The following is a 21551-nucleotide window of genomic DNA, read 5'->3' as shown; positions in this document are numbered from 1 at the left end:
CTCCCCTCCCTCCCCCTTCCTTCTTTATCCCCCTTCCCCTCCCTATCTACTCCTTTGTTTACATTGCCCGCTTCCTACAAGACGTCAGTGCTTGTTCCCTATCCACTCCTTTGTTTACGTGGCCTGCCTGCTTCCTCCAGCATGCCAGTGTTTGTTCTACATCAGACATTACATTTACAGTAGATAAATTGTACTGTACATTTCACTATAGAGGTGAGGCTCATAAATAATTTCTCCTCCTTTTTCATTTATTTTCTGTATGTTTATTCATTCCTAATTCTGGCTATCATTTCCAGATTTACTTCCTTGGCTGAGGTCCTAACTCAACTTAAAGACATCATATTATTACAAGAAGATCGCAACCATAATTTTTGTTATTATATGTATTTGAATGTTATAATTATTCCTGCAACATTGTCTTTATCTTGTATAGGCTACATATGTTTTAGTTATCACATGATCTGTTTAATTTTTATTTGACTGAAGATGGCCACTAAGTGACTGAAACTAGTTCCAAGACTGATGTAATAATTATTTACTTGATATATTGTATTGTATTGTTATCATATAAAATACTCGATCAAATGAAAACTCGCACATTTTCTCATTTTTAACGAACAGTACTACGGTGCCGATCTAACAGTCCAAAGTCCCAGTGCTGCAATGACCAGGCCGCAGACAGCCGTGAATACTCCTCTGCCATTATTCCGTTAAATGTGCACACTGCTCATTCCAAACAGTGACTCAGAGTAGGGATCCAATAGTTGAAATACTATGATAAACCAGTGTGTTACGTACCAGTAGTATCAGAAAAATTCTGAACCAGACGAATGGCATGCTAAAGAAGATATTACCTCCCCAACTACATCCCGCCAATATTCAGGCAGGCTGTTATACTCGGTACGCAGCAGTAATCCCATCTATCGGAGATGAGTGGCAACAGAAGACACAAAGCACATCACAACAAACAATGGACACTGCAATGTTATTGTTGATCAATTTTATGAGCTTTCTACACCGTTCAAAAACTTAGGGGAACATGTTTCGTAACTAACGTCTTATATGTGAACGTTAATTTGGTAGATGGGGTTCCCATGGTCGTACAGCATACCTTGAGACCTTAGCTACTCAGGGTATGTCAAATCGAAGTTTATACTCCATCTGTAGGCGTAGCCATGCATTAAACTGTCAGGTGACCCCTCAAAACAAAGTGAATAGCGGTGCGTCCGTGTGTCGTTGTGAGGTACACAGACTACTGCGGTCATTTGAGCACGTTGTACGTAAACCAGCCCATCCCATGAGACATCTTAACGAGGTTCAAGTCGCAAGGACCGTCACTTTGATTCAGGAAGAATGGACTTTTCGTCATGTTGCTGTGGATCTCAATGTCTCTCCGTCAGTTATTCAACGGTTGTGGAATCGCTACAATGAGACAGGCCAGTTCACAAGGAGGGTTGGACAAGGTCCTGGACGCATGACAACCCCACAGGATGACCGATATCTGACCATCTGTGCGTTGCGGTGTCGTTCAGCAACTGCCAGAGAACTGCAACAAGACACGGTGTCTGATCAGACAGTAAGGAACAGGTTAAGAGAAGTGTCCTTACGACCCAGACGTCCTGTTCGAGTGCCCCGTTTAACGCAGCAACATCGCGCAGCTCGCCTTCTGTCTGCCCGCACCCACGTCAACTGGCAACTTCGCCAATGGAGACCTGTGCTGTTCACAGATGAGTACCGATTTCCCCTGACACAGCGTGATGGACGTCAACGTGTATGGAGACGCCGTGATGAGCAGTACATGCCAAATGTTGTCCAGGAAGGCGACCGATACGGACAAGGTTCTGTGATGCTGTGGAGTGGCATCAGTATTTATGGCCGTACGAATCGTGTCATCGTCCGTGGTAATCTTACCGCTGCGGGGTACATCGAGCAGATACTGCTACAGCATGTGTTTGGCTGCTCCATACGGTGTTGGCCCTGAATTCGTACTCATGCACGACAATGGCAGGACTCGTGTAGCGCGCATCACCAGAGCTGTCTTGCGAGAACTGGACATTCAAGAGATGGAATGGCCAGCAGTGAGTCCCGACCTTAATCACATCGAGCATGTGTGGAATAGGCTTGACAGAAGTGTTCGTGAGCGTCTTGTTCCACTACAGACTCTCTAAGATCTCGAACAAGCTCTAATTGAAGAATGGGACCTGATACCGCAACGTGACCTTCGACGACTTATACGGAGCATACCATGTAGGTGCCAAGCTGCCATAATGCTCGTGGAAGCATACACCCATACTGAAGCTCTCCAACTAAGATAAAAATCCACCCTAGAGGACTGTTATCACTTTGTTTTCGCCCCTATTTGGACATTTCCGTTTGTGTTCTGGAAATGGACGCGAATCCATCGATGTTCTTTTGTATATTTCAACGATAAAGAATAAAGGTTTAGTTGGTAATATACCTAGGTGTGAGGTATTGTTTTGTGGATCACGGCATACGTTCAAAAACATGTTCCCCTACTTTTTTGAACTGTGCATATTGTAGGCCTTCACATGTAGTTTTCTTTCGACTGTATGATTTCAGGGCGTCTTAATTTTTTTTTTTTATATTTGCTAGTTGCTGTACGTCGCACCGACACAGATAGGTCTTATGGCGACGATGGGACAGAGAAGGGCTAGGAGTGGGAAGGAAGCGACCGTGGCCTTAATTAAGGTACAGCCCCAGCATTTGCCTGGTGTGAAAATGGGAAACCACGGAAAACCATTTTCAGGGCTGCCGACAGTGGGGTTCGAACCTACTATCTTCCGAATACTGGATACTGGCCGCACTTAAGCGACTGCAGCTATCGAGCTCGGCAAAAAAAATTTATAGCGTAGACTGTAGTTCCTTATTCCCCGACTTTGCATACCGATTTTCATTAAATTCTCTTCAGCTGTTTTCTCGTGATGAGCGTACAGAGAGACAAACAGACAGACAGAAATTACGGGAAAAGGGCATTTCCTTGTTACTGTAGACACAACCGATACAGACATATCATTATTTTTGAATTCTGAATATGAAAATAAAGTTGGAATTCACGAGGACAAATTGGGGAAAATATTCGTTTATAGGAAGGGAAGTTAGGGATTGGAATAACTTACCAGGGGGGATGTTCAATAGATTTCCAATTTCTGTGCAATCATTTAAGAAAAGGCTAGGAAAACAACAGATAGGGAATCTGCCACCTGGGCGACTGCCCTAAATGCAGATCAGTAGTGACTGATTGATGATTGCTGAGCAATATACAGACAAAACTCTTATTTTATATAAAGGATATTCGTGTAATTAGATGGAACCAGGTCTCATCTCTGAACCACGCTATGTTGAGTATCCCGGGTAGCCGTACTGTAAAACCCAAGAATCCTGTGAAGTAGCGTATTCGTTTTTCCTCATCCGGCTCCTGCAACTCGTAAATGGCAGTCATTGTGTATAGCGGAAGTTCCCTTATCCTGGTCGCTCTTTGACATATGGAATACGAATACCCCGCCTCCTGAGACCAATGACGTGACGATTTCCTAGGAGACCGAAGCAAACGAGTCCGAACATCATCTGTCACGTCTGCCAAACCTGATGTGCGATGCTTTCCAGACTCGCACAAGAAAGACCCAGTTGTTTCCAACTTTCCCACTATAGGCAATATCGTGTCTTTCTTAGGAGGACCACGCACACCACACACTCTCCTAACCGCCCTTTGCTTAACTACAATGGACTTCGTAATTCAACAATATTGTTCACTGAAAACACGTGGTGAAGCAATGTGTAGCATGCGAACGAATTTACGATAAAACAACAAGCAAGGCAGCAAAAAAAAAAAGCAAAATTGAGGAAACAATTGACGCCTAATAAAGAATAACTTGCATATTGTTGGCAAAGGTTGATAAGTGAATCTCCCAGAGTTGCTTCACATTTAGAACCGCATCTTCCCATCTGCTATCAGACGGAAATGGGGTCGTTTTAAAAACCACCCGGTTTATATAAATCACTCTGTATTAGGACGCGTTTAAATAACATTCGCTACAACTTGCCCTTAAACGCTGCTTGTCACTTTCTTAACATAATAGAACTAAGTAAGGTCATTTACAAAGAGAGCATTGAACAATAAGTATTTTACTGTAAAGGAGCATGGAATGGGACGTGTTATACAACGTTTTATGCTGATTCATCCGTTGCTTTTTGTGTCACGAAGTGTACACGCACACACATTAATGGTGTCCCGACATAAACAATCAACACTGCCTCACTCCAGTACTGAAAAGGAGGGGAGAGAGTAAAGGGATAGTGTTGAAGGCCACTCCAGTACTGAAAAGGAGGGGAAGGGAGTGAACAGAGTGTGCTGAATACACAGTGTGTGTATTCCGGCATTATACTGTAAAATTGTAATAAGATTGCTCCTATCCTATCGCAGGTGAATCGAGGCCGTATTACCGGCATGTGGGAGGCTCACATGGTCCCCCAAGCAATAGCAGAAGCAATACCATGCAGTCTTAAGACAGTTTGGAAATGGATAGAAATATGGCAAGAACGAGGTGAAGAAGGATTGGTAAACCCAATATAACGCAGCTACAAAATATTCCTAACTACTGTAGTATAAAATACTTTTCGGTTATAAACCTCCTTTACCTCTTAATACTGTAATTATCAGAGTAGGTTACTTTTTTAATTGTTTATGTTAAAATGCTATTTGTTCGGGGCGTCGACCTATAGAGTTCATTTGCCCCTACTTGCACAATATATCAACCTGCATGTAATTGGAATTGCGAAAGTGTTGAGTGTTGATTTTGAGGAACGTTAAGGACGACACAAACACGCAGTCCCCAGGCCAGGGATATTAATCATTTACAATTAAAAACCCCTGACCCGGCCAGGAATCGAACTCGGGGTGGACGGACGCGTTGCCCCGTACACCGCGGGGCCGGACGAGTAGGTAACCTAATGCTGTACTTGTCACTGTGCCCATTTCGATCACAACAAAGTCTTGTAGCGGGCTGTCTGCATGCAGTCCATGCAGCAATGCGTTAAGCGAGAAGGTGAGTCATTGTGCCGTCGAAACTACCCCTTCACTCTCTTCCCCCATGTTTTGTACTGGATTGGCCTTCAACACTACCCCTTCACTCTCTCCCCTTCTTTTCAGTACTGAAGTGGGGCAGTGTTGATTGTTTATGTCGGGACACCATTAATGTGTACGTCTGTACAAGGCAGCTAAGTAGGCACTTTTAATAGGAGTGTTTATCACACCTGTGTGGCCGTCTATTAATACCAGTATCGCTATCAAGAAGCAAATTACCTATAAAGGGCTTAATACCGTATCATATTTTAGAGACAACTGGAAAATAATATACACTGAAGCAAATGGAAATTGCAACACCCAGAAGGAGTGGTGCTACATTGCTGCAATTGAACATGCAGGACGAGTGTTCGGTTGTGATTCGATTATTACAATTTCAGGTCTCTCTGACCGCAAGTTTGAACAACAATCAATACATGATGTGCCCACCACGAACTGCAATACATTGATGAATTCGTCGAGGCATGGAGTCAATAAGGCCCTGGATCGCTTCCTGAGGAATTGTGGCCCATGCTTGTTGCACTGCACGGGTCAGTTGTTCCAGAGTTGTGGATGAGGACGATTGGCCAGTTGTCGACCCATCATGTCCCACATATGCTCAATAGGACTGAGGTCCGGGGATCTGGCGGGCCATTCTAAGGTTGTGATGTCGTGGAGAGCTTCTCTGGAGATGCATGCAATGTGAACCCGGGCATTGTCCTGCTTAAGCATCCCATTAGCAATGTTCGCCATCATAGGGACAACCACTGGATTGAGTACCCTATCAACGTACTGTCGAGCAGTCATAGTGCCCTCAACAAGCACTAATTGTGATTTCACATTAAAGCCAATAGCTCCCTAGACCACAATGCTTGGTGTTGGCCCTGTGTGCCTCTCGACAATAAGATCTGGGCGGCCCCTCTCCCCTGTACGTCGGCGCACACGATTCCGGCTATCACTGCGGGCAAGACAGAAGCGCGATTCATCACTAAAGACCACCCTATGCCATTCGTCAACCCACGTCGATCTTTCTCGACACCAGGCCAGCCTTACACGTCGCTGTTGTGGGGTCAATGGAACACTTTCTGCAGGGACACGAGCTCGTAGGCCAGCTGCACGCAGGCGATTACCAACTGTTTGTTGTGTAACGTGGGGTGCCACATCTGCTCGAATTTGCGCTGCTGTTGCATGGGGTTCCATCCGGCCCATCCGAATGATGCGGCGATCCTCTTTCACAGTTGTCTGTCGCGGTGGGCCTGTGCCAGGTCTACGAGCGTGGGTACCTTCATTTGACCACTGCTGCCATACACGTTGTACCGTAGATGCCTGTCGGCCAACACGTGCAGCGACAGTCCTTAGCGATAATCCAGCCTCACACAGCCCAATTATTCGAGCCCTTTCAAACGGCGAGAGTTGTTGATAGCGTGCTCTTCTCTGTCGTCGAGGCATGTTTGACGGCGAACACTTCACTGCACAGACAGTTTTCTGAATTTTGTTATACAAGCAGGGGTACCAGGTAAAAATCAACCAGTTATTACTAAAAGTCATTTAAAAATGTGCATTAAAATTTTAGGGGTGTTGAATGTTTGCTGAATTTTATGAAAAAGAGATAAAATGTAGGAAGAAGAAAAATAATTTTGAATTTCCCTCCATATGATGGCCATGTAGCCAAAGACGTTCTAGCACACTGCAGTGACCGAAGGAGAGATGTTAGGAAGATGGCTACATGGCCATCATATGGAGGGAAATTCAAAATTATTTTTCTTCTTCCTACATTTTATCTCTTATTTATAAAATTCAGCAAACATTCAACACCCCTAAAATTTTAATACACATATTTATAAATGACTTTTAGTAATAACTGGTTGATTTCTAGTTTTTTTGTTTTTTGTTTGTTTTTTTGCTAGTTGCTTTTACGTCGCACCGACACAGATAGGTCTTATGGCGACGATGGGACAGGGAAGGGCTAGGAGTGGGAAGGAAGCGGCCATTTTCAGGGCTGCCGACAGTGGGGTTCGAACCTACTGTCTCCCGAATACTGGACACTGGCCGCACTTAAGCGACTGCAGCTATCGAGCTCGGTGGTTGGTTGATTTCTACCTGGTACACCTGCTTGTATAACAAAATTCAGAAAACTGGCTCAAACCTTAACTTACAAAAACTACCTTAAATTGGGAATGGGTGGAGCTAGAGACCTCTGGTTTTCATTAATGGGTGGCATTTCTGCTGTACTTTCAGCTCCAGTGCCAAAAAATGTGTGTTAGCACAATGTTTAAGGCCTGTAGGTGATTATCTGCTTTTGACAGGTGTCCTCAAACTTTTCGCCAGCACTATATATTTGTTAGAGATAAAATATATTTTATTCAAAGTAATATTTTTAATTTCCACTTGTTTTGTTTTTGTTTAAAGGGGGCGTAACAGCTAGGTCATCAGCCCAATTTAATTTTCACTTTATCTATACGTGAAAAGATACAAACACTCCTAGTGCTCAACAGGATAATTTTCAATGAAAATTTAAATTAATTTTCGGGACGAGATCTTGGGAAATGAGAAAGAAGCTAGGCTCTCATTCTGCTTGTACAAACGACCATCGCTGTCTGCTGTGTTTATAACACCTGAACACTTCTGAAACCGCGTACACTCAGTAGTGCTACAATCCTCCGCTATGCAGCTCAGAACGGGTCCGGCTCCATAGCTAAATGGTTAGCGTGCTGGCCTTTGGTCACAGGGGTCCCGGGTTCGATTCCCGGCAGGGTCGGGAATTTTAACCATGATTGGTTAATTTCACTGGCACTGGGGCTGGGTGTATGTGTCGTCTTCATCGTCATTTCATCATCACGACGCGCAGGTCACCTACGGGTGTCAAATCAAAAGACCTGCACCTGGCGAGCCGAACATGTCCTCGGACACTCCCGGCACTAAAAGCCATACGCCATTATTATAGCTCAGAACGCTATAAGGATGCCCTTCGCAGTCTTCGCATCTACTGCGGGCAGCTTAAACTCTTAATATCTTCCGACTTCAAGGTTTTCCGATCAGGCACTTAACATGTTTAAACTGTTCCGTTGTTTCGCAAGTAGTTTTCAAAAGAAAGATTGGAATTGCTATTTTACAAGTCAGTTCGCTTAACTGTACTGCTGTCAGAAGATGAGGTGCACATTACTAAAGGAGATTTCTTTCAGTACAAGCAGAAAATATTCAGTCACTTCTCCACACACTCTGGTAGACAGATGGCGCAGCTTCACACATGAATGAGGAAATGATGCTCATTACCCACACTAATTCTTCAGCTGGATAATGCAACTTACCTGAAGCGTCTCTGATGTAAATAAAATCTGTCAGTGGGGAACGAATTTTACTCTTCCCGATCAGCCTATAGCTCAATTTACACCGAGTTTCCTTTTGCACTTAACGTAATATACAACCTCCAATGCACGCCAACGGTGCCTGCTCCAGAGTACAGTAATGAAACCAAGAACTGAAATGTAGATAAACGGTGAGTGCATGTAAATTATAAAAACCATAATAGAATATGATGAAAGGAGTGCGCGAATATTCAACGTTCATTAAAGTTGCTTAAGATATTCGTCACTGATCTTGGGATATAACTCCGTATAACCACTTTCCTTTGCACATTCTTTCCTGGCGTGATCTGTATTTCTATTTGTCCTCTATTTCTGTATGTGTGGAATGATAATGAAAATAAGTATCTTTTCAGTACCCTGTTCATATAGAACATTACCGCCCCACAAGTCAGTGTACCAATTAATTATTCCTGAAATATGTCTTAATTTACTGAAAATTTTCTCTATTGAACAGCACTTAAATGTTCTAGTTAGTACCAAATGTAATCAAGAAGACAGTAGGTACTTAATAGATTTAAACGGCTGAAGAAGCAGTCAGTAGGATAGCTTCCTACATTTCTTTACTCAGAGACCCAATAACTTCTTCACTGCATTCCTTAATTTTCGCCAGATGCATAAGAAATTATTTTTCCGAACATAATAGTATCTCATCGCTTATGTCAAAAAGTGCATTTTCTATTTATGGTGGCGTGCATTAGTCCTGAATATTGAACCATTTTCTTATGAATTTCAATGAAGAAATGGTTGCACCGTAATTCTGGAAAGCTAGTGATTTCCAACGGGAAAAGGTTTCTTTCAAATAGTCGACAGCAGTGGACCTCTGTAGAGAATACCTCTTTAGCTCTTTTCACATTCATCTTCTCTAACTTCGTAGGTACAACGTGTTTCCTTGCAAGGAAAGAAACAGGTTTATTTCTTTTGATTGCAGTTTATACAAGTTTTCCAGATGTCTTCTTGTTATTTCTTCATGTTATCTAAAAAAAATAGTTTCTAACATTATTTGATATGTAGCAATGGTCAAAAGCTAGAAATAAAGGTCTGCTTTGGCCTTCTGAATGGCATATACTCTATTGCTTTTCCTTCCAATAGTCGTCTCATCACGTTTGCATTAGTTTTGTGACTGCCAATACCTAATTTCACTATTATAAAATCACAAGCCTTGTTTAATTACCGACAGTGTCAGAGCGTGAAGTTATAGACCAAAAAATTGATAATTGTTCGATATGATAAGCCATTTAATAGGCAGGACAATAAATTATTGGTAAGTACTGTCCTATTTTCTCTTTCATCTTGAAGAGTAGGTAAGTCATCAAATCTATTTCCACGTATAAGAGTTTCTGTATGTGCTGAAGTGTCCTTAGAACCATATCTAACCTCTTATCGTACCGCCCCAGTGGCTCTTAACTTTGGAGCATAGGTTGGCAACCACGGGGCCCTTAACTGAGTCCTGGCATTGCTTCCATTCACTTGTGCCAGGCTTTTCACTTTCATCTATCCTATGCGACCTCCCTTGGTCAACTCTTGTCCTTTTCCGACCCTGATGGCATTAAAGCATTCGAGGCCTAGGAAGTCTTTAATTTTCACGCCCTTCGTGACCCTTGCCTTTCTCTGTCCAATTCCTTCATTTAAGTGTCGGGCCCTTGCATTTTTTTTTTTTTGCTACCTATTTTGTTTTGTTTTACGTCGCACCGACACAGATAAGTCTTATGGCGACGATGGGATGGGAAAGACCTAGGAATGGGAAGGAAGCGGCCGTAGCCTTAATTGAAGTACAGCCCCAGCATTTGCCCAGTGTGAAAATGGAAAACCACGGAAAACTATCTCCATGGCTGCCGACAGTGGGGTTCGTACCCACTATCTCCCGGATGCAAGCTCACAGCTGCGCGCCCCTAACCGTACGGCCAACTCGCCCGGTTTGCATTTTTTTTCTCTGGTTGCCTAGTTGTACTTCCTCTTAAAAACAATAATCACCACCGCCACCTCGTATGGACTGTTTGAGTAACAGTTGACTACGGGATGGGTAAGACACGATACGTCCTCGTTGTTACATACCACGCCCGCCTATTATTCTATATTCACTGGACAGAGCACAACGCCATTTCCTCACTACGGCCGCTACCTTTAATATTCTAATTGCTCATGAGTGTATATCCATGTCTCCATAGTTCATTGAACTGACTGAGGTTGTTTCTCAAAAGTGTATACACATCCTTTCGAATAGTTATCAGTGAAATGAAAGGAGAAATAAATGTATGTAAACTGCTTCTTAAAAACAAATAACCTATCTGTAGATGTTTTACCATATGTTCACATTGACAGCGCGGGAAGAGTTTGCCGGGCTCGGCGTTGCGCTTCCACCCATCGGGTGACGAATTTACGTCGCATCATCCTGATGATAGTTGCAGAGAAGATGAGGATGAGGATAAAGGGGAAGAAGACGAAGAGGAAGACTCAGTGCTGGCAGACCCATGCAGTTATCACCAGTATCTAACCGTGCCTGGACATTCACGCCGCCTCTCATCCATCACTTGCTCCAGTTCTGATACATCTTACCTGGAGAGGCGCGGCTCGGCAGTCGAACTGGGACTACCAGCACCGCCCCCCTACCATGCACGGGGATCCAAGCTCGGTCAGATAATGCCCGAGGAACCCTGGGACTTCTACTATCCTATCGACATTCAGGTATAGTATCCATATCTATATGTAGAAACATACGTCTAGTGTAACAATGTTGCAACGTGTAGTATAGTAAATTGAAATTATATGCTTGTCAAGAAGAATTTGAGTTCAGAATGCACTGAAGATGAACAGTAGCAATATTGTCGAGAATTTCTCCTTTAATTTTCAAATATTAGTACAGTAGTATTTAATGAACCGGAACGTAAAACTATCAAACTCGATACGTTACGTTTCCTAATGATTTCTAGAACGTCAACCCTAGGCGGGAACACAAGGAAAAAACTATATGTACACTTGACACTTCATCGAACAGAAATTCCAGTTTATTAAGATCTATCAAATTTAGCAAATTATTGACAAAAAATCTTCAGTAAATGCCCTTGCCTTTCGATTCGATTATTCAGAAGATCGTGATTACTTACTTACTGAAACTAGAAAAGTTTAGAGTATCTTTAAAAGGTAACAAAACAAGTGAACAAGTCGCTGTGGTTGTTGTATTATTTTTGTGTCTACTGTACACATAATACACATTCATTATATACACATATCTACCATTTCTGAACCCAAATATCTTCCTTCGAGTGTATATTTTACTTCCCTTGACAAATCAATTGTAGATAAGCCTTGAATCTATCTAAATCTTTAATAATCAGTTTGCATGACTTATTCGAACAAAGTCCTTGCATCAGTGATGGCTAGAATTTGCAGAAGTGAGTTAACGCAGAATTTTACCTTGGATAGGACCTCAGGAACAGAATGCTCCTATTAATAATTTCTGATTGTATAATGTCTGCATCTGGAAATGTGTTGCACTCGTTTACTTAACGTTATTATTCAACATCGCCAATATATTAGAGCTACACTGTCCATATTTTTGTGTGTCCTTTGCCTGTCGTGAAATAAGAACTTAAATAAAAAACAATCCAGGGTACGCTGAAATAATACTTGTCATTGCTTTCCAGGATAAACCCAACAGTTTTTTTTTTTTTTTTTTTTTTTTTTTTTTGCAAGTTGCTTTACGTCGCACCGACACAGATAGGTTTTATGGCGACGATGGGATGGGGGAGGGCTAGGAATGGAAAGAAAACGGCAGCCCCAGCATTTGCCTAGTGTGAAAATGGGAAACCACGGAAAACCCTTTTCAGGGCTGCCGACAGTGGGGTTCGAACTCACTATCTCCCGAATACCGGATACTGGCCACACTTAAGCGACTGCAGCTATCGAGCTCGGTGACAGTAATTTTATAGTGTGTTGAAACATTATAGGAAAGAGCAATTTAACAAATTATCTTCACATTACCAATCGCAGAAATAATAGTAGTTATATTGAAACTAAATGGTATAGCAAGACTTTCTTGTTTCAGAGCAAAGGTTCTCCAACTTTTTTTAAACTATACCCCTCACTCTTGACTGAAAGTTAACTGTACTTGCACGAAAAAAGCCTAAATGACAGATTTAGAAATATGAGTACCTGGCAAATTATCAAGGCAGTTTAATTTATTAAAAACTCTTCTAAACACACATTGTAAATAATTTGACACCGTAGCTCAATCGGGAGGTCATCGGCCGCTAAATCCGAAGGCTGTGAGTTCAGTTATTAGGTACCATCAATCTAACCACTATTGATATCTCCTAGACCAGGGCAAATTGCAAAAACGAAAACAAAAACAAAAGTACATTTCTATAACTCTCACCGAAACGGCATGCTCCATTAACAAGTAAAATCAAGTTTTCTGATACTTCTTCAGTAAATATTATTTTGTGTCATAGCCTATATTTTGTAATTATTAACTGAAGTTAGTACAGGATCCACGCGCTACTACTGCTTTCAAAACCAACGAGTAGTTCACTGCCATTATCACGACCCTCACCAATTTCCCTCAGTGGTTTATATACTGGATTTCCTCCCGGAAGGCTGAGGTTCGAATACCAGTCGATCCTGGGTTGAAATTTTCATCTCAAGAAACACGTGGCGTCAAGAAGGCACCCGGCCTTAAACCCCTGGCCAAAACCAAAATAATCCAGGCCGGCTCGCGACTCCAGAAGAAGTCGGGATAACCTGAATAAAGTACTAAGTTTAGTACCACGACCTACATCAAGCAAAATGTCTTGAATCACTTCTGGGCACATTCTCTATACTTGACTATTGTGCTATTTCTCTTCCATTCTTGATAGTCATTTCGCGCTCTAGAATGATTAAGTCCAGATCTGTGTATAGAAAAATTAAGACATGTATTCATTTTGATCTTATAGTTGGGTTAATAACTTCGATAACTTGATAACTTCGGGAATAACATCGTGACCTCAGTTACAGTTCCACTAATTATATGTATTAATCAACTTCAGATGTATCATTTCTACTTATAATGTTCTGAAATGCTTTATTGTGGCATCCTTGTTTCAGGGCGTTACATAGCAGAGATACTACTACTACTACTACTACTACTACTACTACTACTACTACAGTATTCCCCTATCGTCTCCAAAGTATACTTAATATCCATGACGTGATTCTTTCTTTCGGCGATGTATTCTTTTCTGTAGATATTTTAAATATAGTTTTAGTCATTCGTGTTAAACTACTTAGTAATAAGACTTGTTTTAATTTTGTTGCCATAATCCTTATTTAAAATTAATTTTAATCAGAATATAGTTCCATGTTTCATTTATAAAATTAAAATTCTAAGTAGCCTGACAAAGAAGTGTTCTTATGCTGTATAAGTGTTCTTATGTTATATATTCTCATTTAATGTGATTGTATGAAACTGTTCTATTTTTATTACGAGCTACCAGTGTTTCAGTAGGCCTATGTAATATTTCGTTTCCACAATTGTTTTATTAATATCCATTATATTGTATTGCGTACATGAGCTGCTGCAGGTAATGATAATGATATGTATGTGTATTATTATTATTTATCTTTCAAAATAGGCTGGAGCAGATTTTGAGTTACACCACTTTTTTAGAGCGTAACAATCTGTAAGGGTAGACCTGGCCGCGCGCCCTAAGGGTACGTCCAAGATGCACGCTGGTTTTCTGAGTCAGACAGTCGGTGCTGAATGTCTGACTCCGAGTGGCAGGTGGGATGTGGCCATTATGAAAGCTGGTTGTCAGAGCAGACATGGCTGCCACAAAAGAAAATATATGAGGTACAACTGATCAGAGTAGCATTGAACTAACAAGAGAACAGGCTGCAGCTCTGTTGCTGCTAAGTGACAATGTTACAACCAAGTTAAAACGAATGAGAAGTGATATGCATCCAATTAATGAATCAAGATATATTTGAGGGGAGTACAAATACCTTCTTCCACAGTTACTTGCCGACGCAAACAGATTTTTCGAATATTTCAGAATGAGTTCGGATACGTTTTATTTATTTTGTTAAAAATTGAACACATGCTTACGAAGAACTGGGCGAATTACCACACTCAACACGAAAATCAACAGCCTGCGCGGCAGGTTGTCTGAAACCAGAATGAACTAATCATTCCGGTAAACATCTGAATCAGACTACCAGTGCGCAGGCTTCCTGCGCGCAGGTGCATTATGGCCAGTCCCGCTTAGCAACAAAGGATATACTTATGCCGACTCGGCGCCGACTGTCTGACTCAGAAAACCAGCGTGCATCTTGGACGTACCCTATGAGTTTCTGCTATTTTAAGCTTTCTTTGCGCTCCTTATAGTATTCCGTCTACTGCATAATTTTGGAATTTATTCCCTTTAAGATTAATGCATTTAGAGTAGGCTACTTTTTTGATTGGCTCACCATGTTACATCATACTGTAGTATGTGGAATCCAAGTCGAGCAGAAATATATTACCGTGCTATTTGATGGCACTCGAGATAGGGGGTGAGCATAAAGCGATAAAAGAATGGAGACTTAGCCTCTGTGCTCTTGAACGGAGTAGAAGGAAGTTAGCTCGACACTACTACACTGTTTTGTCTCTAATAACATTCAATACTATGCACCGCACTACTATACACACTTGGAACCGATCATTATTTCTGGTTTTCCCACCAGTATTATCGGAACATCTCAAATTAATGTATGTATACAGACAATACGCCTGTCCCGCGGTGTAGTGGTAGAGTGCCTGCCTCTTACCCGGAGGCCCTGGGTTCGATTCCCGGTCAGGACAGGGAGTTTTACTTGAAACGTAGGGCTAGTTCGAGGTCAACTCAGCCTGCGTGATTAAAACTGAGGAGCTACTGACGGTGAGATGGCGGTCCCGGTCTAGAAAGCCAAGAATAACGGCCGAGAGGAATCGTCATGCTGATCACACGACACCTCATAATCTGCAGGCCTTCGGGCAATGGTCATGGCCCTTCGGGGCTGTTGCGCCATGGTTTCTTTAATACACGCAATACATCCACTAAAAGCCAATCCGTGCAAGTATATAGCTAGAAGGAATGTAAATAATATTCCACTCCTACTCTCTCAAGTTTTAGCTCTAGCTCCTAGACGAGCATAGATTTATACGCTAATATTTCCGAGCTCTATGGTGGCAGCATCGCCTTTATAGTTGATCAATACGCTTTAGTTACAATGAACATTCAAGCCTGCTCTAGAGAATACCATGCCATGAAGTTAATGCCATGTTATCCATATATTTTTTCAACAGAAATAATAATAATACAATAATAATTAACTAGGGGAACTATATAGACACTGTGAAGAGGGTCTTCTTATGAACTTACTTTCTGAGGCTTAATTTCTTGCTGCAGGTAATCCAGCCTACTCCTGAGGTGTCTCCGTGTGGCAGTGAACGGACCCTCTACCATCATCCTGTCGAACGTACAGGGTCGATAGCGGAGTCGATGTCTAGTCTAGAGGTACCTCGCCTGGCCCCTCTTGCAACCATCAGCAGTTGCGCTGGATCGCTAGGAGACTATCCAGACATCGACATGCACTCCGTAGGATCAGACTCTGTCTTCTTGGACGATGAGGATGACCTAGACACCGAGGATGAGGTGGAAGGCTTCTCTACAGACTCCGAAGACGAAGGCTACCTCAGACGCTCCAGACGCAGAAGGTCCTCCACATTAAGTCCGACGGGCTCACCTCCACCTTGCGTTCCTTATTCTCAGCATCTCCTCCAAGTGCCAATGCCAGCTTACCCTAGGACCTTCGCCCCTCTAGGACGCTGGATGGGAGAATATAGACCCAAACGACGACTGTCAGCACCAGGATGTGCGCGTAATACAATTAAATCTCCGACGCCAGTGGCAGAAAAGAATATCATCAATTCCAAAAAGGAGGAAGCAGAAGGGTGCTTACCCACCAGCAGTCGATCTTGCGATTGTCTCGACGACGCGCTCCCTATCCCACTGAACAAGCTAGCGCGCCGTCCTCCACTTCCCCTGCCTACACTCAGCGACGACAGCACGACCTCCTCGGAAAGCGCCACGCTGCATGGGTCACCTGCGCGGACGCGAGCAAAATTAACAAACATCCCTCTGCAAGAGCGCGCCAGTAACAGCCGCCTTCACTGTGAAGAGAACTGTTCGTGGTCGCAAGAGACGCTTTTCTAACAGTGCAAAATGCGGCGGTAATAACAATACAACTCGTACAACGACGGACTTCCTACTTACGTTCATGAACTTCGTGCTACAGAAATGTTAAAACGTGGATCGTTTCCCGGGAAAAATCTGCCGTAACTCAAGATGCATAAAAGTGGTAAGTTTATAAGAAAACTGAAAAAGTTCCCACGAAATACTAACATTGTTATACAAATTGGGATCTTTTTACAGAAAGGTATTGGTCAGAAAGTTACTTATTGAAACATTTTCACGTACCAAAATATGTTCGTCTTTGATTTCTGTCAGTCTGGTTTCTAAGTGTGTAGGATTCTAGAATTTCGACCTCCAAACACTACTCACGGAATAAAGTAATTGGCTGAAGTTCTTGATAAGGACATTTGTTGAGTAATAGGATTACCAAAAACACGTTCAAAAATACCGAGTAAGCATTGTATACCCTATTTCAAAACAAAAACTAAGAATGTTACCGGATGAACTTCATTTTCTTGGATGGAAAATACTGGCAGTTACGTCATATTATTCCAGGGATGCGACTGAGATAGATATAGATTTTGTCACCCAAACTCTATTTTATTACTTATCGGTGATAAAATATAACTGTTACATGAATGGAATCGATCAATATGTTTATATCAAAATAAACGCAAAGAAATTTTAAAAACAAGGTACAGGTCAATCATCATTTTTAGTTGTAACCCAGATTCTTTCTAAACAGGGTGATTACAGATTTGTTCGTCATATCCCCTAGACTAAAACTCTTCCAGAAACAGTTGTTGTGACATGTGGTAAACATTCCATGCGATATCTCCCCTAGATTTTGTTCTTGTGCTCCATTCAGACTTCAGTCCCCTCGAGCTTGAGAGTGCGCTCTTGGTATGAACTCACCGGTGTCCATATGGTCGCGCTTCCCTCCTCCATTTTGATGGCTATACAGGCCATATGTACGAAAAGCACTCGAATTTTCATGCATAGTGATCTTCAAGTGATATGTCACCTTAAACGTGAATTGCCGCTCCTGTTTCTGCTGCGTCAAACTGCAATCAATTACACCGGCATATAGATCAGCGTTTCTGAAGTGTGGATCATAGTAGAACTAAGAGAAGTAAAGAGGAATGGGCGGAAGTTATTCAAGTCTGGATTTTAAACCAGCTCTGATGTGACTGGTTCCATACTTCCGAATATAGATTATTAGCACGTTTCTATTATCCATATTGCCTATCAATTCTGGAAACTGAAAAGTATATTTCGTTATTATTTTCCTAGTGAATGCCATCTTGTGGATTTATGAAATCCCTGTTACGATATTATCATCAAAATTAGTGATAATTATAACGCTGATCGAAATGTTTGGTTAATTATTGCCTTTTGTTAAAACAGAAACTTGCAAGAAGATGCAAGATTCACCGAAAATTTCAAACTAGTTTTACAAATATATTTAAAGTATATTTCAACAAAATAATAACCTGGCTTACCAGAATCTGTCGAACGTAGTTATTTCCATCATGTCTGTGGCATGAACGAGTGTAGACCATAGGACACGGGTTTAGAAGGACGTTGAAAAGTGTGGTGGTGGTCACTCATTGAGGAATCATAATTACTAGGAAAATAACCTTCAATGTAGCTATTACAAAATCGTCCTGATGTTCTAAGGAAATTCAACAAATGTCTCTCGACAAACACAACATTACTGAGGACCGTTGGCAACTTCCGCCTCCATGTCTCTTACCTTTTTGCAAGGCATAATAGTTTAAGGTAATTATTTCAAACTAAGGAGTAGTAAATATTGAATGTTTCCCTCAACTCTGACCATCTAGACGCGTTCTCTTCTTATATTCAGCTTCTTTCAAAGACATATATAATACAGGGGTTCTCAAACTGTAGTACGCGTACTAGGACTGGTACGCGAGCTTTCGGATGCTGGTAAGCACGATTGGTAGAAAAATATTGTATAACTAGAAAATCTATCCCTGCTTCGCTACGGTATTCTACATTGTATACGGATATCGAAGTAAACTACTGTACACGCAGTGAATACGAATTTTTTTAAATTGCATGTATCCTAGCCTTATCCGAGAAACGACATGCGGAGGTCCCCATACGTCGTTTCAAACGTAAAATGCGAGTTGCGGGGTTGTCATTCACAATCGAGTTCGGAAGTTCTTATTACAATGGCAGCCACTTTCTACTGCGCGGTCGCAATTGATTTGGGGAGTATTCGTTAAAATTGCAGGCCCCCTTTCCTACTTCCGGACACATTACAGTTGAGGAGTTTTTATTGTAATGGCAGGCATCTTGCACGCTGCCAGTCAAAATTGAGTTGTGCTGTTATCATTATAATGGCAGGCCCTTTCCCTGAAGCCAGTGAGCTTACTGCCAGTTATACTCGAAATGGTGAGTTTCGATTAGAATAGCAGGCCACTTTGCCTAATGACAGTCACATTTTAGATGCGTACTTTTTATGGCGGGCACACTTGCCTGCTGCCAGACACAACAAAACTGCATGCTCCCTTGCCTTCTGCCAATCAAATCGAAAAGGGAATTATTCATTAAAATGGTGGGCCCTCCTTACAAATGCCAGTTACATAGGAGTTGGAGAAGGGCCCCATTCCTGCTGCCAGTCAAAATCAATGTGGGGAGTATTGATTACAACAGCAGACACCATCCGACTGACAGTCACTATCGATTTGTAAAGTATTAATTGTAATGGTAGACATTCCGTTTCTTGATCACTACAAATCGACTTCAGTGAATATATATAGACTGACATACGGAAGTATATGCAGTTTACAATTTGCAGATTTCATTTACAGATTAACTGCTGATAAACAGTACGTCAGTTCGACAAACGGACTGCACCATAAGACGCCACTTTTCGCGGTCTAAATGGTTGATCCTATTACATTTTCTCGTACCTCCTCTATGGGTTAGATTGAGTTGGTAACTTTGAATAGGGAAAATTCTGGGTACAGTTTTCGAACATGGCATTACTTTTCCGATACATGTATAAATAAAACATTTATTGCAGCAAAATAGCCATACATTAGTGAAAGGTGTTATAACAGTTTAACACTTGCACCATTGGACGCATAGTCTCTGATTGATCTAGTCCTCTTGTTGCAGAGTTCTAAGTGATATCGTTCACATAACTGTCCACATAATGTACACTTGCATGAGTTTGACGGTTCGTGGTATGTTGTGTTTTCGCAGATGACATGGTGGAATCCATGTACTGCAAGTCTTGTAAACACGTGCCTCGTCTCAAAATTTGCTGCTGTCCATGTACGATCGATCATGGCCCCAGTTCCATAGAATTCCGTGGGTACTTCTTCTCTTTTCCTTATTAGTGTCCCTAGTAGGTTCTCCGATGCCGTTGTGTTAGGTAGGGGTACATTGTCCTTAAATCCTCAATGAGGAAAGTTTCCCGCGCGAGAAGGTAGACTAATCTGGATCTTGTTGTTTTTGCCACTCCGATTGTTCTTTTGATGTATGTTGCTTTAACTCTTTCCAGTGTTGCTAAGTTGTTTTCATTCAGATGTGTCCATATTTCAATCCCACACGTAAGTATTGGAACGATTTTCGATTTGAAGAGCGCCATTGCTGTGTCAAGACTTAGTGTTCTGATGAAGCTTATTTCGTTTATCGCTCTAATTGCTTGTGTCGCTTTCTCTATTGTGTGTTGTAGTGAAGCATTTTGGAGACGGCTGGAGTGTTATCCCTAGATATTTGTATTCTTTGGTGATCGATATTATTTTCCCTTCTAAGGTGATTCTTGTCGATTTTGGTATTTGCCCTCCTGATCTGAACACCATCATTTCCGTCTTCTCAGTGTTAATTACGAACGTGTGTTCAATGCACCATTTTCCCACTTCGTCTATAGTGTTCTGCAGTTTCTTTAAGCTTTTTGATCCAATCACAATACCATCCGCTTACCCCCTTACCCCAAAGGGGGCTGAACTTGGACTTTAAAAATCCCGAGTGACATTAATCATCTCAACGACTCCGAAAACTATGCATTCGACACCATTTTTGATTATTTTTACATATCATTCCCCCTCGCCCCCACCCCAAACGGGGTAGAACTTGGACTTAAAAATATCCGGAGTATCACTATTCACCTGAACGACCCCGAAAAATATGGATTCGATACTAATTTCGATTATTTTTATATATCAATCGCCCCCTCGCCCCTTACCCCGAAAGGGGCTGAACTTGGACTTTAAAAAATCCGGGGTCACTATTCATCTCAGCGACCCTGAAACGTATGGATTTGACACTTTATTTTCTATTATTTTTATATGTCAACCCCTTTGCCCCCGCCCCTAAAGGGGCTTGGGGTGTCTTACCCCCACGTGGTTTGTCTCCTAATACTAATTCATAAGTGTACCAAGTTTGGTTGAAATCGCTCCAGTGGTTAAGGAGGAGACGTAATACATACCCACACATATACAGTGATATATATATATGCTGTATTTACAAAAACTATATTTCTGTTTTTTCTTTGTTACTTCAGCATTCACAGCCACTTTTTAACATTATTATTATTATTATTATTATTATTATTATTATTATTATTATTATTATTATTATTATTAATGTCCCCTTTCCTGAAGACAGGAAATACATCTGCGCGCTTCCAGTCTTAACGAAGTGTCTCACAACGAAGGGATCGCGTCGCTGTTTCCACTCTTGCACAGTTTCATGAGTAAAAATTTCATGAGGTCAATTGGACTGTATCGCGATTGACCTATCTAAGGCATTTAATACGGTAGATCATGGGAAACTACTGGCAAAAATGAGTGCACTTGGACTTGACAAAAGTGAGACTGAATGGGTGGCGATGTTTCTAGAAAATAGAACTCAGAGAATTAGAGTAGGCGAAGCTTTATC

At 41.7% G+C, this 21551-nt stretch overlaps 1 protein-coding gene across 1 annotated transcript in view; it reads left to right on the top strand.

Annotated features, from left to right (window-relative positions):
- The window catches only part of LOC136867065 (uncharacterized), a 112404-nt gene extending 95190 nt beyond the window's left edge, over positions 1-17214 (top strand). Inside the window, exons 2-3 of the mRNA XM_067144169.2 lie at positions 10765-11127; positions 15849-17214. Coding sequence (XP_067000270.2) covers positions 10765-11127; positions 15849-16655 — 1170 coding nt within the window. The 3' untranslated portion in view covers positions 16656-17214. The remainder of the gene's footprint in view (positions 1-10764; positions 11128-15848) is intronic.
- Positions 17215-21551: the final 4337 nt, after the last annotated feature.

Source organism: Anabrus simplex, chromosome 3 (genome assembly GCF_040414725.1).
Source record: "Anabrus simplex isolate iqAnaSimp1 chromosome 3, ASM4041472v1, whole genome shotgun sequence".
NCBI lineage: Eukaryota > Metazoa > Arthropoda > Insecta > Orthoptera > Tettigoniidae > Anabrus > Anabrus simplex.
This window is presented reverse-complemented; position numbering and strand designations above follow the sequence as displayed.